Source organism: Pagrus major, chromosome 1 (genome assembly GCF_040436345.1).
Source record: "Pagrus major chromosome 1, Pma_NU_1.0".
Classification (NCBI taxonomy): Eukaryota; Metazoa; Chordata; class Actinopteri; order Spariformes; family Sparidae; genus Pagrus; species Pagrus major.
In genome coordinates this window covers 28,973,524-29,000,843 of record NC_133215.1, presented here as the reverse complement: position 1 = coordinate 29,000,843, position 27,320 = coordinate 28,973,524, and the positions used below count along the sequence as shown (strand labels likewise).

Sequence of the window (27,320 nt, the reverse complement as noted above, 5' to 3'; positions counted from 1 at the left end):
CATGTGAGCTAGTGTTTACAGGAGTATGCCTCTTGGATAAGAGAACTACACTGCCACCAAGTGGCTTGTCCCAACTGCACATCACTTGTCTGTCTCCAGCTCCTCAGTGGAGAAGAAATTTTCTTTGTCAAGAAATTCATTTCAGGAAAAGCGGAGGAAAGAAAAACTAGAGGACACAATGTCTTAGAAGAGGATGTTATACATTTATTATTGAACCAGCTTTTGAAATCCAAAAGACGGGGTAAGGGATTAAAAAAATCATTGCACTACTTAATAAAGTATTACTAGTAATAACTCTCATACAAAATGTACAAATGTTTGTTAAAAATTTCATTATCATCATACCAGGCCTTCAAATGATTTTGGTTACAGATATAATACATAATGAAACTACTATGACACCATTTTAATGACAGAGTTTCATAGAGTTTAAAAGGAAAAAATGTTCAAACAACCCAACAACTTGCATGGAAAAGATTAGCGAAATAAATCGATAAGCACTAATCATACTGGTTGCGCCTTTTTCTGAAAAGACATAAATAGTGGGACTGAGGTAATTGCTAGTGTACCAAGCAACAAAAAACTGTCCAACATAATACAATCCTAAGACACAAAATGGATGCATACAGTCACATTTATGACCTTTGACCCCAAAGAAAAAAGATGACAGAAAATATATTTTCCCTCCATTCCCATGGGTATTACATGATTTTATACATGGACAACGCTCAAGAATTGTAAAAAGAAAAGAAAACAAAAACAAAACAAAAAAAACCAAACCCCCTGGACACTGATACGCTGTTGCCTTTGCAAAACTCAGGTTTAAACAAATGTCTTGGTCTGACATGGTGACACTGGACAGATACAAATTGTACCTGGAGAAAATGAAGGTATATTAAAGGCATCTCAGATGCAAGACACTGTAGGTGCCTGGCAGAACTTTTCAAACCAAACTTTTGTCTCTGTGATCTCTATAAGGCCTATGTTAGATTTTTATCTTGACACAAAACACCAATTGTGATAAATAGTGATAAATTACATTAGACAGCCTGCTCTGTGCATGAGGTGAACATCTCTGAGTTACATTATCACATGCTGACATAGACCTTACAGAGATATATTATTATTATCACCAAACAGAGCTCCAAAACCTCTGGAAATGAAAAGATGTGCAGTGAGAAGAATATAAAGAATCGACATATTGGAACAATGTAGAAGTTGATGTAAAGTTGATGTAAAGAACAAACCGTTTATAGTTTTAATGCATTCTAATGTTTGTTGTCAGACACACATGGACTGTGGGAAACTGATCAGTGGTTTGTTCAGAATGAAAAGAGTGTGTAGGTCTTAAATCTACATATTAAAGTGCTCAAGTGTCAAATCCACCGTGTGGTGAAACAGTAGATTTAGCTGTGACCTTGCAAGTCTCTTCAAACTTGCTCATCGTCAATGATGGGCAAAACATAGCATCCATATCTACCAACACTTGCAGAACGCTGCTTGGGTACCAAGACAGATATAGACGCATGTTTTCAAAGGCCTCATTCCCAGAAGAAAGCTAGAAAACTGAGCATGTATGAATGTTTTGGGGACATTTGTAATGCATTTTTTTGCATCCACCTTGTCAGATCTGTAAGATTCAACTGTATTCACATGATGTGCCTTGGGGTGAGCTGAGTGGATATGTCGAGAAAAATAAATATTCCTGATCAGTTTCCTTTAGGTTAGGACGTATTGTATCACAAAAAAAATGTCTTTCAAAAGCTTCCAGGCTTTACTAGTTTAAGACAAGAACAACGCAGATGGAGAGACATGGAGTGATGGAGTCAAAATTATAAAGCATGATCATGACATGACACAAAAGCATTGTTAACTTCCCTGGAGGTGTTCTTGGTCCTACACTTTGATTTTTGAACAAATCTTGGCTATACAAGGTCTGAAGTAACCCTCAATCTCCAGTGAGTCTAAATGTTAAAAAAAGTAGGATAAAGGTCAAGGAAGACAATGCACTGTACCACATGAACTGTATAAATACCACAGGAGGAGTAACACACACACACACACACACACGCATTGCACACAGACACACATATAGAGAAAATAAAGTATATTTTTCACTGTTCCAAAGTAGCTCACTCTTGGACACACAGTGTACAGTATCTTTGTTTCACTCCATACAGACTGCTCTCATGCTCAATGCAAGGATAAACATATGGAAATTAAAATGGACTGACACTGTTCAACCACAATTATAATGAGCCTCGTAAAAATGACCAGAATAATAACAACGACATTATCAGAATCTTTGGGCTGCCGATTCTCCCTAAATGTTTGTATACGGAAGTCTTTTTACTCTGTCCATCACCTAGAAGACTGAACGGGTCGCATCAGTTTGGAAGGACTTTAAAAAGAAATACACATATACATGTCCGCCTGCACATGACACTGTATGTGTTTCAAAGGCCATTCATAGTAAGGGGTAACCATGAGCAGAAGGCAGGGTAGTAGGAGCGTAATAGTCCAAAACAGAAGGCCTAGGAAGTTCAGCGATAAAGTGAGCATGAGTCAGTAGAAAGCTGCTGTTCCCAGGTGAGAATTACTGTTAAGTGTCCTGGGTGATAAAACAGTGAGGGAATAAGGAGCACTGGTCCCAGTTATGTGGGAGAATGTGTGAGCGGAGGCGTACGATGGAAAGAGTTCACTGATCGGTTGGTGCATCCATAAGGGTGTCGGGGACTGTGGGTGTTGGGTGCTGATGTGAGGTCACTCAGAATCCCGCTGGACCTCTGAGGCATCAGCTCGACAGATGGGACAGGTTCGGTTAGCCTAGAAGGAAAAGAAAACAGGGAGACAAGGGTTAAACGGGTTAAATGTGTACCTTAAAGATAAAATACATACAAGGGATTGACCGATTTTGGTTCATGAGGGCCGAAACTGATTATTAGTATCAAGGAGACCATTAACCAATATTTGGAACCAATATACATTTATGGTAAAAATGGAAATCTTTGTGTCAAAATTTGTGAGGGAATGTAACCAACTATAATTTACTAAAGTAATGTACCTGAGTACAATTATGAGGTAGTTTACTTGAGTATTTCCATTTTATACTTCCACTCCACTACATTTATTTTATTTGAATTTTTTCAGCTTTAGTACACTTAAGTTGCTTTGTGACATGTAACCAATCAGATAGTGTTGTGGGCGGGACATTGAATGATACCACAGATTGGTGACAACAGACAGAGAGAGGATGCTGCGTCCGAGCAAAAGTGGCACAAAGTTATTTAAATCGAGAATCGGACACAAAGCATGCTTGTTAGTTCTGTGAGACTATTTCTGCGAGACTATTTCTGCCTTCAATAACTGAATGAACTGGCCCAGCGCTGAGACAAGAACAGACGAGTGACAGACGAGCGCTAACATGTTCCACCACGCCTGCCAGCAGTTCGCCAGCTAGTCCTATGTAGTTGTCACTACATCACCGAGCTTCCAGAACCAAATATTTTTTGAAGACGTATTGATGAATTTTGTTATTCCGCGAGTCTGACTGGACTTTAAAGCCACAGGGGGAAACAGCTGACAAATTTGCATTCATCCAAAAAGCTTACTCACCTTGAGCCACTTGTCGACACACTTGGCGTGGAACTCGTGATTACACGGCAAGACCCTTAGAAGCTGGCGAGACTCGAAGTCACACATACATACCACACACCTGTAAGACAAAGCAAGTTAGGTACCATTTCAAAACAGCATTTTGTACAAATGTATACCAACTCAAACCTACAGCCACCCACAAGACACAATTACACACAGATTTTTAAGGAAGAAAGGTACTCACAGTGTTTGCTCAGACTGATGGTTGTTGGGGTTGAACCTGTATGATGGAAGCTGTTCAATATCAGCTTTAGTTAGACCGCGAGGCTTGGCTTCTCCCAGACGTTCTGCCAGGTTCAGTAGGGCCTGAAGGTTTCACACAGAAAGGCATCATTTAGAGGACAAAGTTCACAATGGAAACACATTTTGAGACAAATGGCAACTGGATTTCATAGCACATACGTGTATGTGTGAACAAAAGAATTAATGTGGTAATTTTCATTAATAAAATACATTAAATCTTTATGTGTATCATGCGACAACATTATTCTTGGTTGTGTGCTGTTGCAGCAGTTTGTGCTACCTCATAGTTCTCCACTTCTCCGTCGTCCACATCAAGCTCTAGACTGATAGTGGGGGCCACATTCGGGGGCACAGGAAGCATGGAGCTGTTGGTGGTTAAAGACAAGGTACACAAATTTTAGGAGATGTCTCTGAGGCATACTCAAATCTATTGCAATTACATCTGTATATTTCCAACATAAACTTGAGGAAGTGAAAAACACTTACAGGAAGTAAGGCAGGAAGCTGGGGTGGTAGGGTGATGGTGGGGGTACAGCCTGCTGAGATCGGTAACGCCGGCTAGTGAATCGGCGAGGCATGAAGTGGGGATAGGGCTGCAAGAGATAAGACAAAGAGAAAATACATTTATTCCACCAAGGGTCACCGCATCACTTTAACATAATCATATGTTACAGTCCAAGCAAATGATGATGTCATTTAATGGATGAACTCACCACTGTAAAGAGCTCCTGCGACAGAGGGTCATGGTGCGAGAGGAATTGGAGTGGTGTGGAGGGCGGCAGGGTGGAGGGAGGCTGGTGGTGATGGTGGTGGTGATGGTGGGCGTAGCTGAAGCCTCCACCTACTGAAAGCTGTTCTCCCAGAAGCTCAACCTCATTTTCGATCCTCTGTAAGGGCTGGGAGGAAACACACAAGGTTATCCAATATGACAAATGCATAACAGGTGTTATGGTGGGACAATAACTGGGCCAAAGATGTGTACAAGTAGGATACTTAAACCAAACTAGGACAGCAGAATATAATAGAGGTCTGTGTTTGATGTCTTCTTTGTTCTTAGTGGTTTAATGGTGCAATTAATGCTGAATGTTGCAGTTACTATGATGAAAGTAAAATGCTATGTCTACATGGTGATGACCAATATGCCAATTCACTTTAAAACACAAGAAACAAGTAATGTATAGATTCGATGAACAGGAAGACACGATTACAGTTAATTTCACTATGCTAGGACCGTCACATAATATTAGAAATCTGTCAGTTAACAGTGATGCAACCTTTAAAACCAGACAATACTAATTTGATCTCTTTCTTGTAATGTCTGGAGAGAATAAACAAATTAGTCTATTCCTTTTTCATTCTTTAATGTGCAGAAAACAGAGCAGATGTACCAAACCGGTACTCATTTTCCAAGAAGTCACATGTTTGGTGTGACCAAGTTTCCCATTTGTACATAAAGCTAACTTACAAAAATGTCATTTCTGGTTAGAAGACACCCCTCTCTTATCTGACAAGATAGAAAGAAATATAAAAGTTTGCATTAATTTTTTGTTGAAGTTTATAAAACTACTAGTGTTAAACTAACCACAACTTCTCCGGCATTAATGGCTTCCTCTCAGCTTACCAAAATCCATGCCATTATTTTTAGCACAGAATGAAGCAAGCTAATATGAATTAATATCATAAACCATTAATGAATTAAAACATTATTCATTCACGTACCGATCGTGGCTGTTGCGTCTGAAAAGGCAGGAACTGTCCTGGTGTGGGGAGGTGGGGCGGGTGGTGAGAGAGGTGGGGTGGATGGGGAAGCAGGAACTGAGGGTCACTGGACAGCAGCGAGGGAAAGGCGTAGGGCACTGGCAAATGTTGCATTGAACATGCCTGTAGCATCTGGAATAGGGGGATATGAGATAGAAGATATAAGAGATAGAAAAGGACAGTTTAAAATACATGTTCTCATCACAGAGATTGCAATGTGCCAAGTCTGCCACAAGGCGGCAGCCAAGACCTGAAAGATGAACAAGCCCCTTTACACAGGGAAATGCTCTGCAGGTCGTCGCTGCTTTTTACGCACTTTTCTTTTGAGTACCTTACTTTTTCTATGGTTGAGCCGTAGGAGATGCTGTACAGCACAAAATGTACTCTTATTATTAACAAACAAACCCACACACTCTCACAAACTGCACACTGCTGTGTCCCTCTCACCGGGTGGTAGTGTTGTCCAGTGCTAAAGACCACGCTGCAGGCAGGGACTTGTTGTTGTGAGGAACAGGTAGGGGGAAGGTGCTGGCCACTACACAAAGGCGCTGCAAGACCGTGTGGAGGGACTGGGGTCACTGTGTAGGAGACTGGTACACTGGCCTGCTGTAGCTGGGGAGAAAACACACCACAGTTAATATGCAGCCTCACGCACACACGCACGCACACACACACACACACGCAGTGTCTCCTGGCTGTCTCGCACATAAATTATTTGCAGACTAACCTGTTCGTGCAAGTCCATGACCATGGCTCCCTGCTGCTGTTGCGTCGCATGATGCTGTTGCTGGTGATGGTGGTGATGGTGGTGGTGGTGAGCAGCCGGGTGCAGTAGTCGTGGCGACAAGGTGGGGGGGTGGAAAGCTCGGGGCTCCTCCAAACCTGCCGCGCCACCACCGGCTGTGGGAGGCTGGCCGTAGGCGCTGGGTGTGTGTGTTGGGTATGTCTGGTGTGTGGAGGGATGTGGGTTGCGGTGGTAGTTTTCGTCCTGGAGCTCTGATGGCGACAGGCGAGGTGCGGGGCCCTGGGTGGAGGGGTGGTGATGGGGAGGCAGGTGACGGGCGGGTCTGGAGAGACGGCCGCGCTGACGCCTCGCTGGCGGGCTAGAGGTGGGAAGAGAGGGGAAAGTTTCACATTTGGACTCTCAGTTAAATTGACAGTTCACACATAGACAGAAACACTTATTTTTTCCTCATACCTGTAGTGCCATTTATCATCTAGATTGTTTTGGTGAGAGTTGCTGAGTTTTGGAGATATACTCCATAGAGATGTCTGCCTTCTCTCAAAAATAATGTAACTAGATGGCACTAAGCATTGTGGTGCTCAAATACATTTGAAAAACTCAACAGCAATGTATCTTTCCAGAAATCATGACCTGGTTACTCAAAATAAACCACAGAAACACCACGTGAAACTGCTCACAACAAGGTCTGTTATCTAGATGAATATATATGGATAAATAGCACTTCTAGTAAGAGGAATAATCTAGATTTTGAGCTGTACTGTCCCTTTAATGAATCACAGTGGAACTAATTCGTAGAAATCAAGAAACCCACGATACCTGCGTCTGTGCCGAGCAGGAGTGAGGCATCTCTCCTGGTGGTAGTGTGTGTGGGGGTGAGGCTGTCTCCGACTTGGGGGTCCTGACTCCCAGGGCCGGATGGGGGGAGATGGGGTGGATGGAGGGGGGGCGGATGAGGTTAGCTGTTCCAAAACAGACTGACTGGACAGCCTCTGGCGCTTTGGACTGGGGCTTTCCTCACTCTGCAGAGGGAAGGAGGGGTGGAAAATGGGGGAGGAAAAAGAGGAAAAAAGAAAGGGTAAGAGAGAGGACGGGTATTGTGGTTAATGACCCATAGCACTCGGATCAAATCAATTTCACCATGCTTTGCAGTCCGGCACTCTGGCTTACAATCCATACTAATGCATAGACACTAGGTTCCTTTGTGACTCATGGCATTTCCTGTATGATCCTGTGCTTGTGTGTGTGCTTGCTTGTATGAATTGTGTGCATGTGTGTGTGTGAAAGAGAGCATATTACACCACCAGCGCTCTGAGGCCCTGAGGGTTCAAAGTCACTTCCTCTTGGAGTGAGGAAATGCAAGACAAGCACTCACAGGCCCATGTGCGAGTCATACGAACACACCCTCGACTGGAGAGCTTCGCAAATACTTTCTCTCAGAGACAAAAAAGTCATTGATACACACAAGAACAGTGACATAGCTGAACATATAGTCATCAAGTTTCAGACTGAGTAAAGAGTTATCATATATTAGACTCATGTGTGAGTCACTTCACTTACTGTCAAGCAGTGACTCTCACACTTGGCACTTGGTGAGGCAAGAACACACACGCACATGTGTCAGTTCTTAGTCATTCTGTGGCACACGGACCTACGCTGTACTCTGAAGAACACACCAGTTCTTTAAGACACCACACACATATTTCCTCATAGTTATCATCTCAACACTTTTTTTTCCTCTACTTACTTGATCCCTGCTTCTACCTCCCCTCTTCGTGGGAGAGACACGTTGTTAAAGTGTGATAAAAATGACTCAGCGGCTGTGACTTTTAACACACACACATACACACTGACACACACATACACAGGCTCAGCAACCTTGAGAGCAGTGTGATAGCTAACAGGAAACAGCTGGAGAGCAGGCTGCAGAAACACACACACACACACGGTTATGGAAACGCCTGCAGACATGTGCAAATTCACACATGGGCAGCTGCCACTGTTTGAGTTCTGCAGCCTATAAAGAACAATACCTTCTGAAGCTCTTTAAAGCACACTCTGCTGCTCTAACAAACCTGAACACTATGTATTTTGACTGTCAGCCCAAACACACAGTTCACTCATGGCTCTATCGCTCACTAGCACTGGATGTGACCTGAGCTGGAGCAGCTTATGGGAAAAACAAACAAAAACAATGACTTCATTTAGTCTTGACCAGAGTTAGAATGAGTGTATAAGCCTGGCGCAGATGAACGAGAGGTGAAGCTTGGTGTAGCCTCAGGGTACACCAGACACTAAATGACAGAGCAAATTTAGGTCATAGTGAGTGTTACACGCCACGATTTTGAGTGCATCTGTCTGTTCTCCGCCTGTATTTCTTAATGAGCCGTGTAAATTACCGTGCCTGAGCATTTGTGTCCAAGTCGGCTGGTGCCCCAACCTCTTGAAAGCTGTATTATATCTAAATGCATCCTTACCTGCCCATCACCAAAAAAATTGTTGTCTTGTTCTTTCTGGAAGTGATGGTACAATTTATTTTCCAGATTTTGAAATGTGTGATGGCAAAGGGGTTGGAATGACCCAAAAATATTCCAGCAGACAAAGATTTTATTTTCTCCTTAAGTACACTACCTGTGCTTAAGGGGAGACACTGCAGGTGAATAGGGTAAAAAAAAAATTAACTAATAAATGTCACCATGAAACTTCCCAGTTGATTACTTACATGAGGAGGATTATTTTTTGTTTTGCAAGTTTGATGATATTTTATGTTTAAATATGCAATAAGGGTACCTAATTAAATATGCATTCATTTGCATACATTTCCAGAACATGCATTTGAACTAAAATAAAGACCTAAATGTGTATTTTTGTATTTTTTCCCTCCACCACACACTGAAAGAAGACATGTTATGGAAGCAAAAAAGCCCCAAATCTCAAAAATTGACCAGTGCATGAAAACTCTTAGTTACCTATAGTTTCTCACTGGTGCTTAAATGCATTTCCAGCTCACTCCTGCAATAGGCAGTCTTTACTCATTTGGTCTCTTCTTAAGGTTGATCAATTCAATATTCAAGGATGTTACTGACTCACTTTTAATTACTGTTTGGATGACAAAGAACATTTAAATTTTTCCCTGAAATGACAACATGACATTTAATAAATTATCAAAGTAGTTGGCAATTCATTTTCTTTCCATAGACTAACCGTTGCAGTTCTATTAAAATCTGAGGTGTAGGATGAGTCCATCAAAGCTTTGATTGTTCCAACACAATGAGGTCCTCTTACATTTCAGGTGAAATTTGCATAGAAAGACACATTTAAAGAATTCTACATATTCCTTGAATTTATCATCTCGTAAACACTATGATACACAAGCTTTGCGAAAGAAAAGAAAAAATCGGAAGCTTTTCTAGGAGTTATTTTATCAAAAGTGATTATCTTTGCCCATTTCTTCACAGGATGGAGGGCATCAGCGATTCACCCCCGCCCCCAAACCTCTCTGTTCCTCTCAATGACATCCCCCTCTCTTTTCCGACCCAGCACCCCAAAACCCTCTCTACCAGCCTAGCCTCAACACCAACACCCTTGGGACATCTCCTGTGCCCATTTTCATATCTTAACCAGCCTCCTCCATCCCAAGCCTGACATATTCCCTCCTCCCACCCTCCTCAAAAACCACCTCCCATCCCCCCCTTTTCCTTCCATCAGATAAGCTGAACCCCTCTACAGTCCCCTCTTCCTCTTGCTCCCTCCCCCCTTTTTCCTCTGTACGTCCTGTTCAAGACCCCGGCCTGCAATCTGAGGGGACAAGACAAGAAGTTCTCAGACAGGGCACACACATGCACACATGCATGCAAACACACACTGTCTTAACACATGCAGACTATTGCCCATTAGTATGAAAGTTTGATGGGCCTGTCTGCCCGCGTTAGTGGGAGGGGAGCAGTGTCAGACAAAGGAGTGTGTGTGTGTGTGTGTGTGTTTGTGTCCTCAAGCAATATGCCTTAACGTGGCCTTGTGCTCTAATAGAGTGCTTGTTGTTCACACACACACACACACAAACACACACAAACACACACACACACACACACACAACTAAAGCCAGAAAAATAAAGAAAAAAACACGATGAAGTTTTAAAACACACACAGACAAACAGACACATACAATAACTTCCCAGCTTGGCCCAGAAACATTGTGAACTGCTCTGTGGCTGATGTTATAGCACATTCTGCAGTGCACACAGTGTAAGGACCACACACACATATGCACCCTCCATTCCTTTCACTGTGTCCACATTCACAGTGTGCACACACACACACACCAGGCTGGGCAGACATCCTGAAGCACGAGTACGGACACACCCTTCCAAGTTCTATTTCACCATGTCCACATTTGGGATATGCATGCGTCCACTCTCACACACACACACTAACTATGGCAGGCAGCTGTTGTGGCTTCGCTGTCATTGCTGAGAACCAAAATAAAGAGAGGCCCGCAGAGTGCATGCAAACACGCACACACCTAAGAAATACAACGGAGCCCAGGTCTCTTCTGGTGCATGCATGTGCACAAGGAGCAAATATGGTCATTTGCTTTTACAGATTCATTAATATTTGCAGACATGCTTCCGCTAACACTCAAACACTTCTCCCTCCCCCACTTATTTTCTTTCCATCAACAAGATTTCAAAGCCCATTTTGTTTCCTCTGCCACTGTTCCTCCCTTCCTCCCCCTCCCTCCCTCGCTCCTTCCCCTCCTTTCCCTTCTCTCGCTCCAACCAAGTCCCACAGCTGGAGGTGAAATCATTAGCAATACCCCCTCCCTGTTTTTGGCCTCCCCTCCCTTCCGTCTCTCCCTCCAAGCTTTCTGCAACACCTTCCTCAGCATCCTGCCTACCCTCTTCTCCTTCTTCCTTTTTTTTCTGCTTCATCTGCTTGCTTTTTACACAGGCCTTCGCTTATGACGATGACTATCATTTACTGAAGTACACTTGTACACTCTGGTGGGTTTTAAATTATGCTTATGCTGTGCGAATTACTTGAGTGTTTGTACAATTCTGCCATCACTGATATGGTAGACCTGCCGAAATTCTAAGTCATACCATGTTGAAAATATACAAGATGCTATTTTTTCCCTCTTATGGATTAAAGTTTAGTTTCTAAGAAAGACTAAGCACCTCAGTTAAAAAGGGAGTTGCATGATGTTTGATCTAGTAATCAGCTGATTAAATTAAAAGTTAAAACAAGTGACCATCAGCTGATGACGCAAACATGTTCAGTTCCTCCACTGTCATTTCATTCAAATGAAAAAACAAAAACAAAAACACCTGGAGCAGTGTGAGCACAACTGCCCATAAGGACTGTGCTTTAATGACAAACAACGTACTTCAGCATTTGTGAAACGTAAAGCATAGTTGCGAAATTGCAAACTGTGCTGTTTATAGAGTTTCTCAAAGAGGTACTACTGTTTAAGTGTATGCAAAACAAACACGATTAGCAGCCTGAGAGTGTGGTGAAGTGTTTCTCTGAGCTAAAGCTAAATACCTCAAGTTCCATCACTGAAAAAGCTGTTGTTTTAAAGTTTATAATTAAGTTATTTCAGCCCAAATGTCCAGTTATTTGTTTTACTATCATTTTTTTTATTTTAAAATTATTATTATTTGACTGTGGATGTCTACATTACATCTACTCAAACTCAAGGATTACTAGAGTTCATGACCACGGCAGCATCACAACCAAAAATCTAGTCATACTTACTGGCGACAACACTCACACCTCCTATCCTCTTAGACATCTAGGCGTTCACTGGGGGAGACACTCTTTGTGCCTCAATCCTTCAGACAGCGTCAGCTTAGAGAAGATGTCATCTAATATTGAGTCATAGTGCGGTATGATCTCAATCAGGCTGAGTGTGCAACTTAAAAAATCCCCAGACTTAATATGTTAATATGAACAACCACAGTACGCTAAAAGGTGCGTGACTTACCTTATCACTCTCCTCTCCGTATGCAAGGTCTGGGTGGCAGTGGTAGGACCCGCCAGAGGCTCCTACACAGAGAAGAGCAGAATACAAGGTCACACAGTGAGACAACATATGCCTCAATCTGTAAAGCCAGGTGCTTATTACACACACCTCGCATTCATATAAAATGTTTCCTAGGGATTGTACATGCTCTACATTTTATAACTGTATCACATATTAAAATAAAATGTTAAGTTACAGTATGTCTCTAATTCAAACAGCTTTTTTTCAGAAATTCATAAATATACTAAGGCTAAGGCAGCATCTAGTGTTTAATGTCACTAATGTCACTAACTAATCTGCTGCTATATTAACGATAAATCTTTTAGTCTATAAAATGTCACAAAATTGTGAAAAATGTTCATCAGTTTCCCAGAGTAGATAGTGACACCTTCAAGTTTCCTCTGTTGTCCAACCAACAGTTCAACAGACATTTTTGCTTGAAAACGACTGAAATGATAAATCAATTTTGTTAGTTGACTAATCGGCTACCCATTGCACCCTTAATTGAGGTATTGATACCAGTCACTTTTAATGCTTTTTAAGTTCAGTAATATTCCCAAAACAATATTGATACTGGGTAGAGGGAAAGAGGCCCAATTTATGTTTTTTCTTTAAATGTGATTCCATTTGAAACATTGAGCACTGACTGTTACCTGCACAAACACAAAGACCCCCACAGACTGTATACTACATTGTTGTGTGTTATTTTACAATACAATATACAAAACATGTTCGTAATACCTTCTGTTGAAACTGATAGCACCATTATACCCAGGCATTGTTTATCTCCAAACAGTATATTTAATCCTGTTGTTGTTATTGTTCTCAGGTTTAATGAACAACAGCAAAAAATAATGACAACATGTTTGTCAGACCAGGGTGCTGACCATGTGTCCAGCACAACAGTGACTGAAACCCATATGGTAGACTCTTGTCTCAGATCAGAGGCAGTGGATGTAGGTGCACAAACACCCCCCACCCCACACACACACAAACACACACACACACACACACACACACAGAGGCACAGGCACATGCACACACACGCGCAAAATAAACACAGTAATCCTGGATTAGAGAAGCTTTCTGATGATACCGCCGCTTGCATCACGGCTAAGACTTTTACTCTTTTGTTTTTCCACAATCCTTTCATCTTTTTATTGTCTTTTCTTTATATTCTGGCTTTTGTTTTGCCCTTTTTTTCCATGGACACGTCCTGAGCTGGGGACGTCGTCACCACAGATGGTGGCAGTGGTATACACACCAAGGGTAAAGCACTCCCAAGGGCACTCCAGACAAGGCTACCTTCACGATAGAGGCGAAGAAAGCTAATGTAGAAGGAAAAGATGCAAAAAAAAGCCTTTTAAAAGCACATTTTTCACCTCTCGGCTGTTTGTTTGTGGGATTTTTCCTGCTCACAGCCTCCCTCTTTGAAGAAAAGCTGTGATTGACAACAAAGAAGAGAAGGGGGGAGAGAAAGAGAAAGAAGAGGCAGACAGAGTGAGGTTTTCACTACTGAATTCCTCAATCCTTTAAAAAAAAAAGCGTTTCCTCTCATACTCCAATCCCCAGAGCAGGCAAAATAAATGGATTGAAAAAGGTTGAGGTAAGTAAAGCTTACATTAGTGTAGTGAAACCCAGCTAAAAGGCCATTTTCCCCGAGATGATTTGGGACGTAGTACTGCTGAAGCATTCACGGGACTCGCCGGCTGCATAGCGCTCTTCTGTACGACACTCATTCAGTGATCACAATAGGCAAAAATCCAGCTCCCTCCCTGAATATGGTCTCACTTGCACATTGTCAGAGTCCGGTAAATTGAGTCAGAGACGAGTCATTCAGTTGGAGTCACTCTATAGAGCACAATGCAGAAGCTACAGAACAGGTTTAAAATGTTTCGATGACATCATGTCCCCTGTTGGCCTAACAGACTGCACACAGCTCTGTACACACAGTTTAGTTACTTCACTTTTGGCCTCGGGGAAGTTGAATAGTAGGATTGCAGTGTGAATTTCAATGCCTCTGGACTTGGTTGTTGTTTTTTTCTTCAAATAAGAGCTACAAATGCTAACATGGGCCATTTAATGAATACTGAAAGATTTGATCATGTATTCATGCATGTGCTTGTTTGTGATACATCTACCATATATGAGTTGCCACTACACTGCTGAGGCAGGCAATGTTGAGATTTATATGTGTATTATTATTTCTTTCTGTTTGTGTAATCTTTTTCTAGAGTTAATAGAAAAAGTCAAAGCTGGACCTTGAGACAGCAGCACAGCTCAAGAAGAAGAATGGACACAGAACAGCACATCATTGAGACTTGATGACAAGAATCAGAGTAGGACTGTCTGTATGAATACACTGTGACCAGTAGCTCAGTACAGACTACACAATCTCTCACTCACACACATAACAGACACACTGTAGGCAGCACTAATGTCAGTACTGCAAGTGTTGGTGGAAAACAGTGAAAAAAGTGGACGCAAAGTGGATGCATGGCAGAGAGAATACAGGGTTCAAATTCAATGAAACATTAATAACTGTCAATATGACACAATGGGATTAAATGAAAGAAAACCTGCCTGGAAAAGAACATGAAAAATGTACCTGCAGAGCAGCAACCAATAGTCAATTAATTAGTTAATCAATTAAAAGAAAATGATCCAGCAACTATTTTGATAATCTATTCCTCATTTCAGTTATTTTCTAGCAAAAATGTCAAACCTTTACTGGTTTCAGCTTCTTAAATGTAAGGACTTGCTGCCTTTCTTTTAGTTTATGAGGCTCTTTGGGCTCTGGGAAATTGTGACAAGATATTCTTTTTACATTATGAAGATGAAAGAACTGATTTATCATGAAAATAACCATCAGGTTAATCAGTAATGAACATATTTGTAAGTTGCAGCCCTAATCACCTTTATTAACCCTAATCAGCCAAATGAACATGTCTATGGACAAGCTTCATTTTGGGGAGCTATTTAAAGATTTCACCATTTTCTTGTACTACATATACTTTGAGAAAGATGAGTCAGATTTTGCAAAGTGAAATTTTATCAAATTCCTTAGCATGGTGGAGAAGAAAACAAGCTTAGAAAGTATGTACATGGCATGATTTAAGCAAACTACCATGAAAGAATGCCAAGTTGTAATCTTCTAAACATAAACTCAATGCAACATCTCGGCTTTGAAAGCTTAATTCTGGACTGAGGTGTCAAGATTTACAGCGTAGTTTGACCAAATAAATAAGTTCAAGCAAACAGAGAAAAACTGCATTTCCGGTTGTGTGAGTTTAAATGTAAAACGGTGAAGCATGATACAAATGTAGAAAAGTGGACTAGCTTGTCAAAAGCTTCAAGTAACAATCGGGAGAAGTGAGATTTTGCAGACCACATAAAACCATTCCTATTTTCACACCCAGCCACACCTTACCAATGCTTGCAGAAAATTACCATCTACTTCAGGTGTTTGTTTTGGCAAGTTACAGAAAATTGTAGATGTACAAGTCCACAATTCCCGTTGTTGCATCTAAAGCATACCAGAGCCTTCAGAAGAGAAGAGGATATCTTGGAAAGAGGGTGAAAGACGAGGGCAGCACAGCAGTGATGGGAGGTGAGGATGAAGAGGGAGCGTGAATGAGAGAAACGACCGGGAGAGAGAATGTGGGGGGACAGGACGAAGGCAAAGTGGTGGTACAGAAGAAGAGGGCAAGGTTGGAAATGCACATGAAAGGGAGAGAGCACTGAGGAGGAAAGGGAGATGGGAGGAGATAAAGAGTGGAGGAAAAGACGACTGGAGGGGGGAGAGAGCAGCGGAGGGTGAGAGAGCAGTCAGAGAGGGAGAGAGAGAGAGAGAGAGCTAGCGGGGTGGGGGTTGTGGCTTCCCCTCTTGACTGCTATTGATTTTCTGTAAGCCTCAGAGTGCATCAGCTATTTCTATCCATTTCCTCCACCTCTCCCTCCCCTTCTCATCCCCCCCACCCTCTGCACTCAGCTCAGACACCCTCCTCACACATCCACCTCCTCCTCCTCACACTCTCCATCACTTCATCACCATCCCTCCCTGCCACCGATCTATTTCCCTATCTGCCGGCCTGTCTCTCTCCCATATATTCCTGCTGCTTTATCTCACAGCATCCACATTTCCTTGCTTTCCCTATCGCGCCATCTCTGTCCGTGATCTCCATCACCCCCTCTCTTGCAGTCTTTCTCTATTAAACTATCTCTTCCTTTCTTGAGTCAAAACGGAAAATGGGAGAAAGTGAGTGAGTTGAAATGGTGTTTGATAGATAAGGCGATAGATAAGTGACAGGATGAAATCAACAGCAACAAACAGGGAAAATGGACAGAAATCCCATTGACAGTTGCAGAACTTGTTCTGATTTACATAACATATATACGAAGTAAAGACAATTTCAGCCAAGCATATGTGTAAGACGATTACATGCACATATACAATAAGCACCTCTCACATCACCCCGCCTCCTAAACACATGTCACAGCACACTTCACACCCTCGCGCAAAGCAGAGTCGAGTAACAAGCTGGCATACAGGCTTAAAATAGGTGGGCATGTAACGCCTGCCCAGCCATTACCTGGCTAACACCGCTTCACACAGGCCTGATGACATGCGTGTGTGTGTGTACACACGTATAGAAATGGGAACGATTCTACCTCTCTCTCCCACTTCATTGTCCTGCTCCATCTATTTATTGTTCTTTCCTTCCTCATTATCTTTCTCATTATCTTCCTTTCTGTTCTGTTACTGCCGCAGCCCTTGAGGTTGCTCCTCCATCCCGCACTTGTTCTCAAGTCTGAAAACTGCTTCTGCATCCCGCAGAACACGCGCAGGTGTTCGCACTCAACATACTTGATCACAAAGTTATTTTGTCTACTGGCGGACAAATTGCTTTGGGCAAAATGAGAATGCATTGGGAACATAAAGAAGCTGCGACAAAACCTGTTTTCAAACCTAGAAAGTATGTAAAATAGACCAGAGAATAAATAAAATGCTACTGCATGTCCTTCCTTGACCAACAAATCAGAGCTGGCTTGATACACACAGCATTGCCTTTTGTTACTGTACTTGGATGATTGAGCTTCACTGTACAGAATGATGTTTGTGAAGAGTTTGACACTGAAATGAGAATGTTTCTGTCTTACCTTAGATCTGAGCTTAAGAGGCGTCTGTATAAGAATCAGTTTCTGACATCACAAATAGCGTGGAAACCAGTCATGACCAAGAATGCAGCTTACACAAGTTGGATGTCAAAACTGTCATTTCCAGTGCACATGCACCAAGAACAGACTTTTCTGTGTAATAAGAGGCTTCTTGTTAACAGCAGGTACATTTTTTAAATGAAAAATACTTGAAGTTCTTAGAATAGAGGTATCTTTAATATATAAATGTATATAATATTCAGACCCTATTTATGCAATGTTACAAAATTTGTATTTGGGACTCCTGAAGTTCATCCTGGAAGATTTCAATGTCCTGGACAAATGAGAGAAACTGCAGTCAATGGTTGACGGCATACATCACAAACCCCCAAGTGTCAGTATTTGACGACCTAGGAATGAGATTTAACAATCATCTATATTTTTCTCCACCTTTATACCATCCAAATTGTGTTTAGAGGGAACTATATTAACTGGACGTTATGACCGGATAGATTAATATACATCTATGTTCGACATCAAAAGATTTTTCAGGTAAAAAAAAAAAGTGAAAATAACCAGATAACAGAGACCCTGGTGACAGTATCAAGGCTGTCTTTGGCGACTCCTAAAATGAACCCATTACATCTTGTGATCTAGTTATATTTTTGGTCACAAAACTGAGAAGCTGTGGAGCAAGAAACAGTCGCTAAATCTAACACTTACTCTGCAGGCACATAAAAACACTGATATGTTAAAAAGGAAAACAATCCTTCAAATAGGTTTTCATTTATAGTACTCAATACACACTAGCAGCTCAAGGACAATACCTGCCTGACTGCATTGTGATTCCCATACAGCCTCACTGTCAATAACAGCTCCACAGTATATAGTCTATTAGTGGCTTAGAGTATTCCTACAGGTTGATATTTAAGTGAAAGGACCCTTTAAACATTAGTTTTTATGACATCTACCTTTGCTCTCTTGCTTTCACATCTCAGTGCAGTAAAGCTTCAACAGTGACGTCACTGTGTATGTTTGCATGTTTCTGACAGCCCTGTTCCTGCTCCCAGCCCACCCAGGCAGCAACTAAACATGGCATGTGCACATACACACAGTCAGCAGAGGTGCATGAACACGCACAGAGCCAACCACTCCTTCACACTCCTTACTAGTTCTCACTCCTCCTTCTGTCCTTACATCTCCCCCTCCTCCTTATCCCCAAATGAAAGACAGAAACCAGCTGAGAGAGGGAGTGTTAGGGGAGAGAAAGGCAGAGACAGATGACAGTCTTAATTCTCCTCTTCCATCATAAATCCCGACACTATCACCACAAACTGAGCCATCAACTCATTGAAACTACATTCAGAGGAGCTAAATGGAAATAGCTTGTGAGAAATGTATTTGTTCAGTGTCTTTGGGGCAATGAATGCACAATTTATAGACCCAAGATAAATGTCAGCACATAGAAAATTGGCAATTTTTGAATCATTATATCATTTATTCTGAATTGGAGATCCTTCACTCTTGTGGTTTTCTTCTCTTTTAGCTCAATAAGCAAACATAGATACTGCACTATATGGCTGTATGATGCTAACAGGCAGGTGTTGCTTAATTTAGAAGAAGGAAATGTCAGTGACGACACACAGAACACACAGTTCTAATGGCTTTTGCACAGGCTCAACCAACACACGAATGTCTGAAAAGGTTTGTCCTCATAATTTCATAAGCTGAGCGGTGTCAGTCTCTGTTGCAACTACAACTCCAAGAAGTAACACAAATTTACATTCACCAAAAGTAGGAACATAACTCCACCCAAAATACGATATAAACAAAATGTAATCATGAAGTATCAAATACTGTACTCAAGGTGGCTGGTAAAATGTGGTATGTTTGCACAACAGAAAACAGTATCAAAACCTGTCATACAGACTTGTCATTCATAGAATCATCTTAGTAAAACTTCTCAAAGCATTCCTGCTGCCTGTTCTGCCTCGCTGCCCGTCTGTGTTGTGACTGTGTCCCAAACAATCCTTGTTTTCCAAAACACCACATACAAAGGCTGTTTTCTTACAACTGTGAGTCTACAAAACGACCAAAACAAACTTATTTACTAGATCACTCAACATCTATACAGGCTGGCAGTGGGGTGCTTAGTCCGTGTGTGCAGAGCCGATTGACTTTGCATAACTAGTTACAACAGAGGCAGAAAGAGGACAACAAGAGGTGAGAAAAGGGAAGGACACAGACGGGGGTTTTGTTGAAACGGCAAGGAAAAGCTGAAGATACTGAGAAACTGTTGAGACACAGGGTTGCTCCAAAAGCAACTGGGGGTTAAAATTAGGGCAGCACGATATGGTAAAAGAAAATATTGCGATTATTTTGTGATAGGATTTAGGATTAGTGGGAATGATTTCTTCATGACAATTTAGATTTTCCCTGAAAAAATATCAAAATCATGATGATGGGACATTTGTTTGGGTCTGTACCAAACACACATGTTTTCTTACATCTGGAGAACAAGACTTGTACTTAATTTTAATGCTGTTTTGTCACACATTTTACCTTAATTAAAAGATTTCAGCTTCTGCAATTTGGATGTTGCACTTGGTCATATAGAAATTTCCAGCCCTAGTTCAATTACAAGTGAGAGACCGAGAAACAGTAGAATTGTTGGTATCCTTGGCTCATCTTTGAGCTGGATTTAAACTTCATGCAAGGGGTTAATGGCAGATATATCAGGCATAGCTTTGACATGATAATATGAAGGTTCAGTCAGTGAGAGAGAAAGCTTAAAACCAACAATCCAGCTGCCAGAAGACCATCTAAACTACATCCCATGGACTTTGTAACCACAGATTTGCACCCATGACACAACCAAGCCACATCCGCTGGACATTCCCAGTTATACCAACGGGGACAGGAGGCTAACATGCAAACAGCAGAAGCAAACAACCGCTCCCTCTTTCCCTCCCTTCTCTTTAAATCACTCAACATTCATTCATGCCTTTCTCACACATACCTATTCCTACACTCACAAACTGCCTCCGGTCAGGGCCTCAGCCTACTCTCCTCCACTCTGCTGTGCCTCAAATCTGCTCCCAGCCAATCATTCTCATCTTCATCTTTCCAGTCAGCGTATCCACGCCTCCTCCCAACTGCTGTCTTGTGAAGCATGCTTCCTCTCTGTGCTTTGCTTGCAATAATACTCATGACGTCCTGTTCTCGAAACTTGGTCACATCCTCTTGTTGCCATTCCTCCTGCCCTTCGGTCTAATCATCTCTCCCTTTCCTTCCTCATCCTCCCTCTGCACCTGACCTTCCTAAACCTCGTGTACTGCACTTCCACCCTCCATCAACTCTTGTACCTCCCTAATCCATTCCACAACTTCTTTTATAACTGACTCTCATCTTCCAGTTCATTTTTTGCACTCTCTCTGCCCTCCCTCTTCTATACTCCTATTCTGAATGTACTTAAGTGACCTTTGGCATTCTCTCTCCCAGTCCCTCCTAGTAGTACATCTTTTTTTCAAACCAGATTAGAGCCCATTCCTTGGATTTAAAGCTAATTTGAAGTCACTGCCCTCTACCCCCAGGATCTTCTCTTGCTGACCGAAGTGACTGCTTTGTTGTTTATTTGGAGTGACGGAGTAGAAGGGAACCCCTGCTACTTGGTCAATCCAAGTGAAAGAGTTTCTCTTCAAACCAGAGGGGGTTGCCTGGGCGACAAGACAAAGGAAAGTAAAAAAACACAGAGTGCATGTTTCCACTTCTGTTGCAGACAGAAGGATGGAGAGGATAGGAGTGGAGTGGAGGGGTAAAGGTAGAGTGGCAGGAGCGTCTGCCCCTCTGCTGCTTTGGGCAGTCCATTAAAACGATCCCTCCATTAGACAAATGTGGGGGAGGAGGCCAGAGAAAATGGACCGGAGGGGTACAGAAAGGGTTGACTGATCCAAAGGGGAGGGGGAAATGCATGTGACTAAAAGAGGACAGGCTGTGACAGAGGTGGGTCAGGACCAGGATAGGATATCAACTGCCACAGAGGATGTTTTTATCCACTCGGACCAATTTGGCAGTGGTTTTAAGCATTTGGTGGGCACTTTTGCTAAAGTACTTTTACATTTTCTGTGCTTCTCTTTTGAACCTCCGGTCTCAATTTTTGCAGACATGGGCTCTCATGGGTCTTTTTACCTCGCAACGCATGTTGGTTTTAGAGCTGCAACAATTAATTGATTAGTTGTCATCTATTAAATTAATCAGCAACTATTTTCAACAAATCATTCAAGGATGTCGTCTTAGGCTTAAGGGAAACACTGATCAACATTTTTCACCATTTTCTGAGACCAAAGTAATCGATTAACTGACAATGACATAATCATTAGTTGCAGCCCTAGTTAATTTTCTAACATGGTAAGCAAAGTAATGTGAACAGTATATGGGAGAGGATGTCAAAAAGAGAAGAGAGAGAAATGTAAGCACTACAAACTGTATAAAAACAATCATGAAAGAACAAGCCACAAAAGAATAGACTAGACCTTTAGAATAGACTACAAGCAGAAGAGAGAGAGGGAAGGATTGAAGAGTAGAGGATATCATTAGCTTTCATGCCCAACGCAGGTGACTAGCATGGGAAGAATGGACTAAGTATCTCTCTCACTCTCTCACTCTCTCCCTCTCTCCCAACAAGCAGGGCCCATTCTGAGAGTGGGAAGAGGGTCTAATAAAAGGTGTGTAGTGTTGGGGAAGGTCCAGCTAACCAGCTGCTTCACTTGTGAATAAGAATATTCAAGTATAAATTAGCCCTAGGCCTTCCTCTAGCAAAATTAACAAAGTAAAAAGCACTCAAAAATAAAACAAATGGTGCAATATTTTTTTCCATTTCAAAATAAAGGCACTGTTATACTTTTGAAATGCTTCACAGCTACTAAATGAAGCACAACCTTTTTGCTTTAGCACTTTTGCCAACGCCAGACTTTATTGTTTCTGCTATTTAAACAGAGTACACGTACAAATGTGTACACACTTACACACACCTGTATTCTTTACAGTTATTTTGTGTGCCAAGCATTTCAGCCAATTGAAATTAATCCAGATAATGAGTGAGTGTCTATAGAATTTCTAGCCAGTGCCTCCCCCTCCAGATCGAAATCCATTTGGATGGAAATACAATACAGTCATTCTATCCATTGATTTGTACTATCCTCCATGTCATACCCAAGCTACTATGACAGAGTATGGGTCATAGGTCACAGAAGACCGATAAACTCTGACGATGACTAGTTTACAGTCTGTGCAAAGGCAATGTGACATGGCACACTGATCTGTATTTTTTATTTTGTTTTGTCTCAGTTTTTCCTCGTCTCACAAAAACACAGAGCTCAACTGCCTCTTACCACGTAATCTTAAACAAAGCTAGAAAGATAACACACACACACTGCTAGGCAACCTATAGGCTGTGAGTCCAGTGCGGGCCTTTGTTTGTTTATGTGTGTTCAGCTGTTTTGTTTTTCACTCTCTCTCTCCCAGACAGGTAATTCCAGTCTCCATACACAGTTGCTCAGTCTCAGGGGCACACGTATGCAGACACTTCTTGTTTAAAAGGTGTCAGTAGAGACACAGACTTCGGGTGCTTCTGAATATTGCTTTTTGCTTTTATACAGATTCGATTCATTTCACTGTGTAGCTAAACTGTGTAGTTGAAACATAAGTTGCTCAATGAGAGGACTGGTTTGTTGTACCTTTATAGTTAAGTTATCCGTACATCAGTATGAACAGTCAGTCTGTTCAGGGCAGATGAAATTATGCATTGGAAGGTTTTGGATAAGCAACTAAAAATATTCTCTATCATTTAGCCCTATTTTGATGGTCAATAATTCTAATGTATGCTCTGACATAATAATAATAATAATAATAATAATAATAATAATAATAATAATATAATCTGTCTCATGATTTGTAAATTTAAAAAAAATTAGAAATATGTACAATTTGTTTCATTAAGAAATTACCACTTTGAAAATATTATCCAAAGCGCCACAGGAGACAGCTATCGACCAAGCATGTTCCTAACCTGAGAAGCCTGTTAGGTGTGCTGAAAGAAAAGCTTTCCCACAGCCTCGCTGAATGTGAAACTCTAGCTGTGCTGTTTCCATGTTGTGTGGTTCACTGCACTGCATTCGCTGTGTGAGAGTGCCCTCGCATGTATTCTACACCCAGCACCAGTGAAGCACAAATATAAAAGCATGGCTCACCCAGAGAGTTGCAAGAAGAGAACTCTCCATTTATCTGAAACGGACTATAGCCATTCTAGCTCCTGGTCTGTTATTGTAGAGACCATGACTGTCTTCTTTCATACAGCATGACACATCCTATTTTGTCATTTTCCTGGTTGTCTTATCAGAAGTAGAACAGCAGGTGAGCGTGTACAGTGCTGTGATTTTAGCCCATGAATGTGAAAACAAACCTACATCTTAAATAGTTAGTGCCACCTACCCACTGAACTTTACAAGGCCATACATAAAATGTACTTAAATATATGAATAGGGCCTGATGTCTCTTATTTCTGGTTCACAGCTTCACATTTGCAGCACACAAAGCCAACCCCCTGAGTTATTATCTGGCCATCGTTTTTATCCCGTGTACCTCTGAGAAAGTCTTCGAAAAATAATACATCATGCCTACTTTAGACAAAGATCAGCCTGTACACACTGTAAGGCTTGTTACCTAGCTACATCAATATTTGTGTAGTTGACTAAAAGTGGACATGCCACAGTGCCTTAAGAATCATAGTCTGGGTAACTAACTATGCACAGCAGTTCACAGGCTTGAGGCGACCCCAGTCCACACCACAGACTGCTGTTGTTCATTTACCTACTATGTGTGCTAACTGTGCACCACATCCACACTGCAGCTCTGTGGCAAGCACATAAAACTCCCCATCTAATTAGAATACAACAAATGTGTTCACACATGCACAGACACTTTTGTTAAGCCAACCCGAGGACATCCCCCTCCTTCTCTCAATTTGCCTGTTAAAACCTCCCAGAGGTATCAAACACGTCGACTTCTATCACTTCAACTTGCTTGCAACGTGCTTTCGCAAAGAAGTCTGATAAAACGTGTGATTCCTCTGCCTCTTTTGGCCGAGGCTACACTACCACATACACAGTCAGTGACAATGACAACTGGGGACATTTACCTGCCGCCGGGATGCGGTGCGCTCCGGGAGCCGCTGACAGCCTCTGAATGCCGGGAGAGGCGTTACTTCCCGGGGCTCGCGGCTGGTTCTCCGAGTGGTTGCTGTGAGCTCCAAGTGGTGCGCAACCGGCACCGTGCTGCTGCTGTGGATGTAGTTGCTGCTGCTGATGGTGATGGTGGTGAAGGTGGTGGTGATGGTTAGATCCCATGACTCCGCTGCCGGTAATTCCGTTGCCATTCCCACCACCATACTGCTGGTAATATCCAGACCGAGAACGCGATCGAGTCCTTGGGGGCTCCATGGCCATTTGGTGGGGGTGAAGGGGGTGGAAGAGAAAAGAGGAGGACGCGGCTGGGGACTGCGGCGGAGAGCCGTTGATGGATCCGGGCTGTAAAAAGCCCCTAGCGCCGCTCTGGCTGTAACTATAGCCCCCGAGTCCTCTGCCCCCCTCTGCGCCCCCGTACTCTGTTCGCTCCGCCGACTCCGCCGCCCCCGCCTCGTCGAATAAATCAGCCCCTTTAGGGACAGGCTCCGGGGTGGAGGGCAGCCGGGGGCAAACTCTAGGCTCCTGAGTCGTTGGCTGTCCAGCGGCTGCGATTGGCATTTCCTTTCGGGGGATTTCCTCCGTTTCTTTCTTTTTTTTCTGTCTTTTTTCTCTCGTTTCCTCTCACAGAAGAAGCTTTCAGTCACTGTTTAAAAATACAAAGTTGGAGAGTGGTTAAGAGTTAAACTGGGCTGTGGGGCACCATATGTTAGACTATTTACACACGCACTTAATGTTAACCACCGCTGTTTATTTTCACAAGCATGTGTGTGTCTTGTAACTACTTCCCTTAAGTTTGTCTAAGTAACGTTACTAAATACAGCGTGATTCCCCCAAACTGGTTCAACAACTAAACAGCCTCGTCTTACCCGAGATACCGTCGGTGTCTCGTGCTTTCAAGCAAACACAGCTGTGGCCAGGGGTCGGCAGCTTCGATTAAAACACAATGAAGCTACTTTCACAGGAGAGTAACGTTGAATCTCACGGCTCGCCGGCAATGTTTAGTTCACAACAACCGAGCAAGCGAGTACGGCCGAGGCTCGCTAGCTCACGAGAGGCTAACGCTGGGGGGGACATGCTAACGTTCGTGCGCATAGCATACTGTGGCAAACGCGTTATAACGCTTATTCTCACCGTACAACAACCGTGGTATCGTTCCCTCCCGCTTTTTCACAAACGTATCTATCCCCACACTGAGTTTAAGGCAACTTTGTCCACTTTAACAACCATTTAAACTTGTTTAGCCAGTCTGCGTAACGTCGTTCGCTAGCTTGGCGAGCCATACCAACCCCTCCTCCTCCACCGACCAACACAGAGAAAAATCCCGTAGCTAGCCACCCACGCCTCGAATCCCTTTAAATTGCTTGGTTATTAGTAACAAAACAAAAACCCTCTCTAAAAAAACTTGTCCGGGGTGATTTCATTGAGTTAGGGTGAGCCGGCAATGTTTTCCCAACTGGAAAGAGGGCAAACACGAAAGCGCACAGAGAAAGATAAAAAGTGGTCAACCTAAAATTACAAAGAAAGAACCACGGCTAAAATTAACACGATCTAACGGAATGACCCCGCCTCTGAGTCTACCGCTGAAACCCGGTCTAATTTCCCTGCCCTGAGTAGTTTCTTTTCCAACAACTTACCTTCAATGTGCTCTCCTCGACTGTACTCCTGACTCGGATCTGTCGATAATATGGTGAGCCCTGCCTGTGAGTGTATGTGGATGTGTGTGTATGCGCCCAGTGTTCGCTTGGTGTCAGCGTGAAATGTGACAGACCGTCAACGCTCAAGTCGGATTTCACCAGGCCTGACCAATCGATACCGGAACACAGGAAGCGTCTGTAGTTGTATTTAGCTCACGCCTCCCCCGCACACTCACAGACAACAAAACAACACGAAATAACAATTACACGTGTTCAAAATGGTCAGTTTCCGTTCGCTTTGCTGTAAAAAAAACACGAGTTTACCGGTAATACGAACGTGTTGAGGATCGGTAATCGATTATTTCTCCTGTTAAATCAGAAGCTGTGGATAGCAGAGAGGCAGGCTAAAGGGGGCTTTAAATTATTTATTTACAAATACCAAGCCTTACCATTGCAGCTGTTTCCTCTGAAGCCGTAAGTTCGCTTTAAAAAGAAGTGTTCGCTGCGTGTGTGTAAAAGTTGCATACCAGTTTGCAGTGGGCAGAAAAAAACGACCGAGAGAAAAAGAGTGACGAACATAGAAAAAAAAGAGGTTTATTCAGCCCACGTCTGAAATAAACATGTCTAATTCATTCCTCTTCAATGCTAAAAAGGAGGCGAGTCTGCCTGTGTGACCTGAGCCACATTGCTTACAGATAGAACAGGTTTGTGCATGTGCCTTTATCCCTACACAGACCAGTTGTGTTCCTTGTGTACTTGGTATAGTGCAGTGTGTTAGTATATGTGAACTGGTGAACACAGAAAGGGCATAACACTTTTCTGTGTAACATTTAAGGGCCTTTTGTATCAAAGGTCGAGCATAT

At 42.5% G+C, this 27,320-nt stretch overlaps 1 protein-coding gene across 1 annotated transcript; it reads right to left on the bottom strand.

Moving 5' to 3' along the window:
* Window positions 1-181: 181 nt before the first annotated feature.
* Window positions 182-26,546, bottom strand: rnf38 (ring finger protein 38). Its single transcript, XM_073475417.1, has 13 exons — window positions 26,458-26,546; window positions 24,778-25,466; window positions 12,387-12,448; window positions 7,220-7,422; window positions 6,386-6,761; window positions 6,106-6,270; window positions 5,620-5,790; window positions 4,614-4,796; window positions 4,387-4,493; window positions 4,181-4,265; window positions 3,842-3,963; window positions 3,616-3,715; window positions 182-2,826 (listed from the first exon to the last, which is right to left on the bottom strand). The coding sequence occupies exons 2-13, from the start codon at window positions 25,379-25,381 to the stop codon at window positions 2,764-2,766; spliced, it is 2,241 nt and encodes a 746-aa protein (XP_073331518.1). The 5' UTR covers window positions 25,382-25,466; window positions 26,458-26,546; the 3' UTR covers window positions 182-2,763.
* Window positions 26,547-27,320: the final 774 nt, after the last annotated feature.

Coding starts and splice junctions, on each gene's coding strand:
- rnf38 (XM_073475417.1), bottom strand. CDS start 25,381: ATGCCAATCGCAGCCGCTGGACAGCCAACGACTCAGGAGCCTAGAGTT. Junction 5,791..6,105: donor CTGGACAACACTACCACCCG/GTGAGAGGGACA, acceptor CCCCTATTCCAG/ATGCTACAGGCATGTTCAAT. Junction 2,827..3,615: donor GTGTCGACAAGTGGCTCAAG/GTGAGTAAGCTT, acceptor TTTTCCTTCTAG/GCTAACCGAACCTGTCCCAT.